The following is a 12431-nucleotide window of genomic DNA, read 5'->3' as shown; positions in this document are numbered from 1 at the left end:
TGGGATATTTATTTTTTCAGTGGCGGAAGTGGGCTTCAGTACAAAAGCACACAGCTAAGCTGCAAAATATGACCCTATATCCTACTAAAGCAAGTATAACTGCATACAGTATGACCAAAAAGGAACAACAAATACTCGCATTCGTATTAGATTTTTGTCTTGACTGAGCGTGTTTTAAATCAGCAACGGCAACCTGCAGTACCACCCCTCGCCAGTACAAGGCACTGTTGCGCCACTTGAGCCATATCAGGTGACTAACGTGTTGAAGTTCCACCGCAACGCCAAGACATGGACAAGGAGACAAACAAGGAGGCTTGTCCCGGGAACGTGGAGGACATGGAGGACACTGAGGACTCACTTTTCGGATATTTGGACGACGAAGACGACCTGGAAGCTTTTTCAGACGCCGACCTGAACGTCGAGGACGGAGGTAGCGAACTTAGTTCTTAGTTAGTCGTCTACACTTTCTCCTCTCACTCTGTTACCATGTTTTTACCACTCTAAAGTACACACAAACACTCACAAGTACTACTCTTATGATGGCTTCACTAATTCAAAGTACCACAAACACTAAAGTACTACTCTTATGGTGGTTTTACTACCCCAAAGTACACACAAACACTCAAAAGTACTATTGTTATGATGGCTTGACAACTCCAAAGTACCACAAACACTAAAATACTACTCTTACGATGGCTTCGCTACTTCAAAGTACCACAAACACTCGGAGTACTACTCTTATGGTGCATTTACAACCCCAAAGTACACACAAACACTCACAGTACTACTCTTATGATGGCTTGACTACTTCAAAGTACACACAAACACTCACAGTACTACTCATATGATGGCTTGATTACTCCAAAGTACCACAAACACTAAAGTTCTACTCTTATGATGCCTTCACTACTTCAAAGTACCACAAACACTCGGAGTACTACTCTTATGGTGCATTTACAACCCCAAAGTACACACAAACACTCACAGTACTACTCTTATGATGGCTTGACTACTTCAAAGTACCACAAACACTAAAGTACTACTCTTATGATGGCTTCACTACTTCAAAGTACCACAAACACTCGAAGTACTACTCCTATGGTGCATTTACTACCCCAAAGTACACACAAACACTCAAAGTACTACTCTTATGATGGCTTGATTACTCCAAAGTACCACAAATACTAAAGTACAACTCTTATGATGGCTTCACTACTTCAAAGTACCACAAACACTCGAAGTACTACTCTTATGGTGGTTTTACTACCCCAAAGTACACACAAACACTCAAAGTACTACTGTTATGATGGCTTGATTACTCCAAAGTACCACAAACACTAAAACAGTACTCTTATGATGGCTTCACTACTTCAAAGTAACACAAACACTAAAGTACTACTCTTATGATGGCTTGACTACTTGTGTGTGTGTGTGGATTGCTCCCACAGATTAAAATACAGTATGTATACATTGTACATGTACTATATAATGATGATATATATGATCTATGTTAGTTTTGGTTGTTAGACTAGAAATAATCCAGGCAGTTATGACTTTCTAAATACACTTTTAAACATGATTAGAGCCCTCTAGACATGAAATAACACCCCTATAGTCACCTTTATGGTTGCATTATGTGTAGCGGTTTGAGTTGAAATAAAGATGCGCAACTAATGATCAGCAACCATTGAAGATGCAACAAATCGAGACAATTACTATTATTATTTTTTATTAAAAAAATAAATTATTATTAATTTATTAAATTATTGATTAAATTTAATTAAAAAACATATTTATTTATAAAATTATTTATATAATTTTTTAATTATTAAAAATATAACCGCCAGAATAAAGGTAGCAACAAAAACCTAAGCCAATGACAACACCGTGTGTATCAGTTATTCCTACTTCCTCACATGATTGACGTTTCCTTGCGTCTGGTTTAGTCACAGGCTTCAATGGCTCCCTGCCTGGAGAGGTGAAACCTCGCATCCTGCTGATGGGTCTGCGAAGGAGTGGCAAGTCCTCCATCCAGAAGGTGGTTTTCCATAAAATGTCTCCAAACGAGACGCTGTTCCTGGAGAGCACCAACAAGATCTGCAGGGAGGACGTCTCCAGCAGCTCCTTTGTCAGCTTCCAGATCTGGGACTTCCCCGGTCAGATTGATTTCTTTGACCCCACCTTTGACTATGAAATGATCTTCAGGGGCACTGGAGCGCTGATCTTTGTTATCGACGCGCAGGTCAGGTGACGGTGGGAGGTTTTTCATTGATGCTACACACACCTACATACAGTTTGGATGGGTTAGAATGCATCGAAGGTTTTCAACCTTATTTGGAACTGGGATTTCTGTCATGTGACTGGCGTGCCTCCACGAGTCCGCTGTGGAAGTCTGATGATTGTGCCACCAAAACACAGCATGAACTCATTCCGTAGCCCGACCACAATTTGTATGGGTCCGTGAAGGGCACACCGTAGGAACAAAACATCAAATAAAACAAAAACATAAAGTAACAAGAAAAAATGAAAGTGTAGGAGTCTGAAATAATTGACATTTGACCCAAAATGTCGGAAAAACACTTTAATAATTAATAATAATTAGTCATTATTATTAAAATAATTCACATTTGACCCAAAATGTCAGAAAAACACTTTAATAATTAATAATAATTAGTCATTATTATTAAAATAATTGACATTTGACCCAAAATGTCGGAAAAACACTTTAATAATTAATAATAATTAGTCATTATTATTAAAATAATTGACATTTGACCCAAAATGTCGGAAAAACACTTTAATAATTAATAATAATTAGTAATTATTATTAAAATATTCACATTTGACCCAAAATGTCAGAAAAACACTTTAATAATTAATAATAATTAGTCATTATTATTAAAATAATTAACATTTGACCCAAAATGTCGGAAAAACACTTTAATAATTAATAATAATTAGTAATTATTATTAAAATAATTCACATTTTACCCAAAATGTCGGAAAAACACTTTAATAATTAATAATAATTAGTAATTATTATTAAATAATTCACATTTGACCCAAAATGTCGGAAAAACACTTTAATAATTAATAATAATTAGTAATTGTTATTAAAATAATTGACATTTGACCCAAAATGTCGGAATTTAAAAAAAACCCAATTAATTAGTAACAATTAATTAATAAAACTTAATTAATAGTCCCTTAATTTAATAATAATTAATAATAATCACTTAATTTAATAATATTTAAATACATAATAATAATTAATAATTATTCAATAATAATTAACTAATTTAATAATAATTAATTTAACACTAATTAATTAATTTAATAATAATTAAATACATAATAATATTAAATAATTAATTAATTTAATCATTAATAATGTCATGTATGTGACGTGATGTCAGTCATGTTATGGTACTGTATGTGTAGTACATGTGTGTACTGCATGTAGTATTCCAGGCTATACAGTATATACTATATACATTGATATCATTAGTAATGTCATGCATGTGACGTGATGTCAGTCATGTTATGGTACTGTATGTGTAGTACATGTGTGTACCGCATGTAGTATTCCAGGCTATACAGTATATATACATTGATATCATTAGTAATGTCATACATGTGACGTGATGTCAGTCATGTTATGGTACTGTATGTGTAGTACATGTGTGTCCACTGTAGTATGCTAGTCTATGTATTATGATAGTACTGTGTTTATATACCAGTGTGTGTGTGTGTGTGTTACTGTGTACGTTGTTTGAGTTTAATAATAAAATTGTGTTATTGTTCTGAAAAATGTTCTGTGCTCCTACATGTTTTCATTTGGGAGCACAGCTAAGCTAACCCTGGAATACTACAAATGTACACCTAGCATAACATCTGTCCACCGTGGAGAAGGATTGGGAATGTTGCAGTAGGAATCCACTGCTCTTCTTTCCCTCCGTCTCGGCAGGACGACTATGTGGAGGCGCTGTGTAGGCTTCATCTCACAGTGACACGGGCCTACAAAGTCAATCCAGACATCAACTTTGAGGTCTTCATTCATAAAGTGGACGGCCTGACGGACGAGCATAAGATTGAGAAGCAGAGGGATATTTATAAACGTTCCAATGACGACATGGCGGATTCCGGACTGGAGCAAATACATCTGAGGTAAACATTTGCTTGCTTCTCAAGATTGAGTCACATCTAAGAAATTGGAATGGGATGCTAATCCCATCCCAACCACCATCCTCGGCTTCCAGAGGCCCCATTCCATTCCATCCTAACCATCATCATTGGACACCAAACCTTTAATGTCTGGTCGTGCCTTCAACAACTTTACTAGGAACCGTTGAAGTGGGATATTTGACACGTTACAAAGGGTGGAGTGCCATCTCCAGATCAGGGATGAGATCCTGAACCCCAAGTGGAGGAGTGGGGGTACCCTGGGGTCTTGCTGACAAGTGAGGGAATGATGAAACCTAAGATGGACAGGTGGGAGCGGACTCTGCATCTCTGCAGCTCCAAAGACCCATCATCTACGTTCCTACCCTCACCCATGCTCATGAACTTTGGTGGTGACCCAGACGATAAGATGGCGGGTACTAGCAACCCAAATGAGTATTCTCCATAACGTGGCTGGGCTCTCCCCCTCCGTCTCCCAACTGGCCTGGACGGAGCTGCACAAGGAGCTTCCCTCATAACTCCACCTTGTGCTAGAAGGTTGATGGAAGGATGGCATTCCCTGGGATGGTCACATGACAACCACTCCAAAATGTTTCCCAAATGACATTCATTCATTTTCTACCGCTTATCTTCACGAGGGTCGTGGGGGGTGCTGGAACCTATCCCAGCTGTCTTAGGGCGAGAGGCGGCGTACACCCTGGATTGGTGTCCAGCCAATCACAGGGCACATATAGACAAACAACCATTCACACTCACATTCATACCTATGGACAATTTGGAGTGGCTAATTAACCTAGCATGTTTTTGGAATGTGGGAGGAAACCGGAGTACCCGGAGAAAACCCACACATTCACAGGGAGAACATGCAAACTCCACACAAAGATGGCCGAGGGTGGGGAAAGACAAAATAAGAAGCCAAAAAGTTACCACTTCCACACAAAATAGGAGGAGAACTCATTCATTCATTCATTTTGTACCGCTTATCCTTACGAGGGTCGCAGGGGGTGCTGGAGCCTATCCCAGCTGTCTTCGGGCTAGAGGCGGGCTACACCCTGGACTGGTGGCCAGCCAATCACAGGGCACATATAGACAAACAACCATTCACACTCACATTCATACCTATGGACAATTTGGAGTGGCTAATTAACCTAGCATGTTTTTGGAATGTGGGAGGAAACGGAGTACCCGGAGAAAACCCACGCATGCACGGGGAGAACATGCAAACTCCACACAGAGATGGCCGAGGGTGGGATTGAACTTGGGTCTCGTAGCTGTGAGGCCCTCCCAAATGACTTTGTTGTCTTGGCATACTCCATTTTGATGATGTATTGTTGTGTTTCCATGACATTGCAGTTTCTATTTGACCAGTATATACGACCACTCCATATTTGAAGCATTCAGCAAAGTCGTCCAGAAGCTCATCCCCCAGTTGCCTGCTCTGGAAAACCTTCTAAACATCTTCATATCTGTGAGTATGCTTTTATACGTCGGCGTCACATGCAGGACAATCAGTGATGATGATGATGATGAAGTGACGTTCTTCCTGTTTTTTCTGTGTTCAGAACTCAGGTGTTGAGAAGGCCTTCCTTTTAGATGTGGTCAGTAAGATTTACATCGCCACAGACAGCAGCCCGGTGGACATGCAGACTTATGAACTTTGTTGTGACATGATTGACGTGGTCATTGACATCTCATGCATCTACGGGTAAGTGAAGTGAAGTGGACACAGCCTAAAATCATGGCATTTATGATATTCATGTTAACATGTGGGGAATGTACTTAAATAATGTTAGGTGCTTCCACATGAGTATGAGCATGTGAAATACACTAAATCAGGGGTCTCAAACTCAATTTACCCGGGGGCCACTGGAGCTAGGGTCTGGGCAAGGCTGGGCCGCATCAGGTTTTCCCCCCAAAAAACAAAAAAAAAACGCATTTATTAAAAACAGAAAAATATACAAACTTTTTCAGTGCTTTGGTTCCGATTTTCTACAATAAAAGCTCTGATAAAACATTCCACTGTTCTCAAATATCTTAATTTTTATTTTTCTACACCAAATAAGATGAAAAATAAATAAACAAATCAAGAATAAAGAAAATCTATCAGTAATAAATAAATCTAATAATAATAATAAAAGGGCAAATAATAAAAACTTAAGAAACCACATATAGTTGGTGGGTAGACAAATAATTTTTTTCAGATTAAAATGAACAAAGCATTATTAGAGCCCTGTAGACATGACAAAACACGACTATAGTCACATTTATACTTTTTTTTATTTACAACATATTGCGCAACTGCAGGGTCTTGAGACACATGCTAACTCACAAACTAGAGAGCTAGCGACCTAAACGGTAGCCTTCAAGTTATTTCCTTTCAACTTAAATATCCAAAAACTTACCACTTCCACACGGATAGGGAGGATAACTATTAAGTTATTTAACCTTTAACATGAACATGAATCAAACGTAATAATTTTTTCTGGGTACATGATACCATACAGCATCCATATCAAACTTGCGTGGGCCGCACTAACATTAAACTTTCATATCAAGGCGGGGGCCTCAAACTAGTGTCCTGCGGGCCACGTATGGTGTATCTATGTGCCTAATAACTGGTGCAAACAGTAGTAATCATCACAGCCGTGTACATGCCCACCACATGCCAATGTAAACACAGCGCTCTCCCTCGTGCTGAACACCATCGACGCACATCAACGTTCCCACCCGGATGGTGTCCACAAAAGTGCAGGAGACTTCAATAAGGCCCACCTGAAGACCGTACTCCCCAAATTTGATCAACATTTATCATCAAGTGGGGAGAACACTTTGGATCATGTTTATTCCAACATTAGGCACGCATACATAGCCACTCCCTTGCCCCACCTCGGCCAGTCAGACCATCTGTCCCTCCTGCTTTCCCCAGCCTACACCCCCCCCTCTCAGGCATAGCACCAGGCCCACCACAGAGACTGTTACAATCTGGCCTGAAAACGCACTTTCCAAAGTGCAGGACTGCTTCACAGAGACTTTCTGTATAGGAAATGTGAGTGTTGACAAAACAAACCAGGAACCCTGGTTTACCAGCCAGGTCCGCACAGTCCTCAGAGCCAGAAATGCCGACTTCAAGTCAAGGGACAGAGCCCCTTTATAGGACTGTTTGAGCTGACCTGAAAAGAGGAATTAAGGAAGCCATAAGACCATAAGAGAGGACCATAAGAGGAGTGTAGAGTCCCATCTGTCCGGCAACAACAACCGGGCGGTGTGGCAGGGCATGTGTGACATCACAAAATGCAGAGGCTGCGTTACAACAACAGGCGACCTGTTAAAGGACTTTCCTGGATAAAGGACTTTCTCACTAACCGTCCCCAGACTGTGCGACGAGGCCCCCACTTCGTGTTTGCACCTGCAATTCAAACATGCTAAAAAAAAATATTTCTTTCAAATATTTAGTGTGTGTGGTCGTCTGCATGTTCAGTACATTCATTACAACACAGCCTGCTAGTAGACCAGCTTGCACGTGTTTTTATGCATGCAAAGCTCGAGCAGAGCAGGTCCCATAGTGTGTAATATTACCAACATGGCTGCAGGTGCAGGCCTACATAGAAAGGACATTATAGCGTCCTTGTGTGTCTCTGGGCAATGTCACTACACGGGCTTGTTCTACAACTAGGCCAAACTCGGCCTGAAGCTAGCGGATATTCCCAAGCGCCACACTCTGCTATGGAAAAGAGGTACAGTAAACCTCGGATATATCGGACTCGGATATATCGGAAATTCGCTCACAACGGACAGATAAAAAAGAACTGATTTTTTTGTAATGCATTTCCAATAAAAATTCATTGCATATATCGGATTTTTTATAACGGATTTCGCCTATTTCGGACAAAATCTCCAGTCTCGTTCCAATGCATTTCCATTAAATTTCCCTCGTATATATCGGATGGCCGCATCGTGGCGCTCCGATTCGCCGAATCGTGACAGGCCGCTATACGACGTCATTTGCAGCGTTTGCAGCGTTGCCTGCGTGTCCAGGTACATTGGAAACATAGTCAAGGAAGTGCCTTTTTATAACGGATAAAATCCGTTTTACGCATATACCGGATATAAATCCGATATAGTATGCGTAAAACGGACATTTTCCGGTATACGCATATAACGGATTTCGCTTATATCGGACAAAACCAGTGGGAACAATTGAATCCGATATATCCGAGGTTTACTGTACATCACGTGAACCGCATGTTTACTTCATGGCGTGTCCAAAGATTGGTGCAGAGAAGTATAGAAGTATAGTTGGGTTGTATTCTTCTCTTCCACCCTCTCTTCTTGTTCTACCTTTTCCTTTCCCCCTATTAATCATTGTGTCCCGTGTTTTGTCCATCAGTCTAAGCGACACGGAAGCAGCTTTACCTTATGACAAGGAGTCCATGGCCATCATCCACCTCAACAATGTAACAGTCATGTACCTGAAGGAAGTCACCAAGTTCCTTGCTATGGTCTGCTTCCTTCGCAAAGAAAGCTTTGAGAGAAAAGGTATATACGCTATACGCCGTATTTATATGCTTTTACAACCTTTTACCTGTGCCAGGACGGGTGGATTCATCCACGCGCCCTTCATATATAGACAACAAAGAAAAAGCCCTCAAACATGTAGACTTGCGGCATAATACATGCTGAGTTGGATTAATACACACACACACACACACTCATTGAAATGACTGGAGTGTAGTCTTGAATACACGTGTATGCTTCACTGTCCTGATTTCACTTTGTAGTTCATAATAATAATAATAATAATAATAATAATAATACATTTTATTTGTATAGCGCTTTTCAGAGTACTCAAAGATGCTTTACAGTAGAGAAAAAAAATAAAAATAGAGTTGAGTAAAAACTGAGTAAACGATGCATTAAAATACAATATCCATACATTCATTCAAAGCTAAAACAAGGCTAAAAATGGGGAGGGGCGGGGCGCAGCAGTCAAGTATAAAAAGTTAGACATTAAAAACTGATTTAAACGGGATTGTGTGGATGAAGGAGGTCTGTGAGATATGAAGGCGTCAGATTTTGGACAGCTTTTTAGGTCGGGGGGACGGGAAGCCAGTGGAGGGTTTTTAGGACCGGGGTATTGTGTTCACTCTGTACAGTACACATCAATAAATAGGTATCACTATCTGAATCGTATTTGAGATTGGAGGGATCGGGGACCACAAAAAGATTCCCAAGCGAAGTGGGTCAAGCAAGAAGCCAAAAAACTTACCACTTCCACACTGAATGAGAAGAGAACTGTTCATGTCTCATCAACGTAACATTACTGCCACCTAGTGAATATTTTTGGATCATTTTGAAAAAAAGGGAGGACAGTGGTGTGGGAGGAGCTTACGCCTGTCATTATGGCAGCATTACCGCCACCTGGTGGCCAGCGTAGAACACTGCACGTCTCAACCCGACTATGTAGTGGCATCATTATACAGGTATTTGTACGTGGTTGTTTGCATTTAGGGAGTGTCAACGTGTAAAAGATGTCTATTAGGTACGTAAAGTATTCCGTGTACTATTTATTTCATTTATTGATTCAAGTCCAACTCCCTTGTCTGCCCGTCAGGACTCATCGATTACAACCTACACTGCTTCAAGAAAGCCATTCAGGATGTTTTTGACGTCAGAGTGAAGCTTCAGCACAACAGAAAATTCTTCCATCGGAGGACAAGCAGCAAAGGCAGCAGTTTGCACTGAACACCCCCCCATTCCCCCACCGCATCCACTGAACACCCCCATTCCCCCACCGCATCCACTGAACACCCCCATTCCCCCACCGCATCCACTGAACACCCCCATTCCCCCACCGCATCCACCATTGGACTGGGGAATAGTAGCTGGCATCCTTCACCTTTCATGGCATCATCATCTTCTGGCTCCGCCCTTTGACACTTAAATCCACCCTCATGGATCTCCTCAAAGATCTACTGCTTTATCCTCATAGATCTAAACTCATAGATCTACTGCTTTATCCTCATAGATCTAAACTCATAGATCTACTGCTTTATCCTCATAGATCTAAACTCATAGATCTACTGCTTTATCCTCATAGATCTACTGCTTTACCCTCATAAATCTATCGCTTTATCCTCATAGATCTACCCTCATAGATCTACCACTTTATCCTCATAAATCTACCACTTTATCCTCATAAATCTACCGCTTTATCCTCATAGATCTACTGCTTTATCGTCTTTATCGTCATAGATCTATCCTCATAAATCTACCGCTTTATCGTCATAGATCTACCCTCATAGATCTACCCTTATAGATCTACCGCTTCATCCTCATAAATCTACCGCTTTATCCTCATAGATCTACTGCTTTATCATCTTTATCGTCATAGATCTACCCCCATAGATCTGCTTTATCGTCTTTATCGTCATAGATCTACCCTCATAGATCTACCGTTTTATCCTCATAAATCTACCGCTTTATCGTCATAGATCTATCCTCATAAATCTACCGCTTTATCGTCATAGATCTATCCTCATAAATCTACCGCTTTATCGTCATAGATCTACTGCTTTATTGTCTTTATTGTCATAGATCTACCCTCATAGATCTACCGCTTTATCCTCATAAATCTACCGCTTTATCCTCATAGATCTACTGCTTTATCGTCTTTATCGTCATAGATCTACCCTCTTAGATCCACTGCTTTATCGTCTTTATTGTCATAGATCTACCCTCTTAGATCCACTGCTTTATCGTCTTTATCGTCATAGATCTACCCTCTTAGATCCACTGCTTTATCGTCTTTATTGTCATAGATCTACCCTTATAGATCTACCGCTTTATCCTCATAATTCTACCGCTTCATCCTCATAGATCTACCCTCATAGATCTACCGCTTTATCCTCATAAATCTATCGCTTTATCCTCATAGATCTACCCTCATGGATCTACCACTTTATCTTCACAAATCTACTGCTTGAACATCATAGACCTATCCTCATAGATCTACCGCTCTATCTTCATAAATCTACTGCTCTAACCCCCCCCCCCCCCCCCGCCCCCCCCCCCCCGTGTGGTCCGGTCCAGGGACACCCCAAGTCTTTATCAAACCCCCACATCGGCCCCCCCACAGGAACATTGCTTCTCCATCGGTAACTTGGCCAACTCTTGATGTATTGTCACGCTGGCCACGGAAACAACCATAGCGGAGGCTCCTCCCTAGCCCCGCCCCCCTTTCAGGCCAGATCACTGGCATTCCATTGGAACTTGGGGGTTCACACCAGGAAGTTGAAAAACAAAGATCCCGACAAAATAAAAGCATGTCATTGGACAATGAAAAGATGATATGAAATCCATAGAATGTACGTAATTTGGTACGTAAAATGGTAGTTGAAATATTCACGCCAGTCCTCCTCTCATCAGTTTTACCGTGTGTGTGTGTTGCATAACCAGCGCTGGTGGCCGTGGTCTAGAGTGTTACATAAGGCAATTTTATGTCCAGAGATCTAATCCTGTGCCTGAGCGTGTACCGACTGGGATTTCCAGCCTGTCCTCATCCGGAGCTTTTGCCGGCTTCAGCTTAGACCTGGATCACACAGAGACTCCTCATAGACCACCAGCTCAGGGTTCTGGCCAAGGTTACATCCACTCTCATCCGAGTCCCGTTCCTGGATAAAATCCATCTCACCTGATATGTTTTCAAAACCTGTCTGGCTGGTCCTCCTGGACGCTGATGCTAATAGACGCTTGAGTCTCTTAGCTTCTCCACATGTGCTTCCCTGGAGTGTACCCTGGTTTATAAACATGATCACCCAACCCTAATGTCGGTCTTGTTTGGTGGAAGTGACACCTCTCAAGGGGGAGCAGCGTAAACAAAGGCTCATGTGGACTTGGTTCAGTAGACTTTTCATCCAAAATAGTCATGCCAAAATGATGCGTTGCTGCTGGATGTTATATTAATATTCCAGTCAGACTGGAACTTTCTTTTCATTTCCAAAAGATTCCAAAGATTCCAAAGATCTTTAAGACGACAATGGAAGAACCAGAGACAGATGGACGCCCAGCTGGAGTTCTGTTCTTTGCAGTGATCATTTCACTGATGACTGCTATGAAGGAACGCCTTTACAAGAAGTATTTGGTGCTTCTATAAGTACACTATAAAGGCATTTTGAAAAAGGATGCTATTCTGCCGCTACACAGGGAAAAAAAGACAGGAAGAAGGACGTCAAAGTCGGCACAGACCTGAG

The 12431-nt window shown here is 41.1% G+C and overlaps 1 protein-coding gene across 1 annotated transcript; it reads left to right on the top strand.

Moving 5' to 3' along the window:
• Nucleotides 1-214: 214 nt before the first annotated feature.
• On the top strand, nt 215-11205 carry rragd (ras-related GTP binding D). The gene is made up of 7 exons (XM_058056829.1): nt 215-430; nt 1947-2242; nt 3968-4167; nt 5536-5650; nt 5745-5887; nt 8570-8718; nt 9794-11205. The coding sequence occupies exons 1-7, from the start codon at nt 289-291 to the stop codon at nt 9922-9924; spliced, it is 1176 nt and encodes a 391-aa protein (XP_057912812.1). The 5' UTR covers nt 215-288; the 3' UTR covers nt 9925-11205.
• Nucleotides 11206-12431: the final 1226 nt, after the last annotated feature.

The sequence above is a fragment of the Doryrhamphus excisus genome, chromosome 19, assembly GCF_030265055.1.
Source record: "Doryrhamphus excisus isolate RoL2022-K1 chromosome 19, RoL_Dexc_1.0, whole genome shotgun sequence".
Lineage (NCBI taxonomy): Eukaryota > Metazoa > Chordata > Actinopteri > Syngnathiformes > Syngnathidae > Doryrhamphus > Doryrhamphus excisus.
Note: the sequence above shows the minus strand (reverse complement) of the source record. Positions and strands in the feature narration are given on the sequence as shown.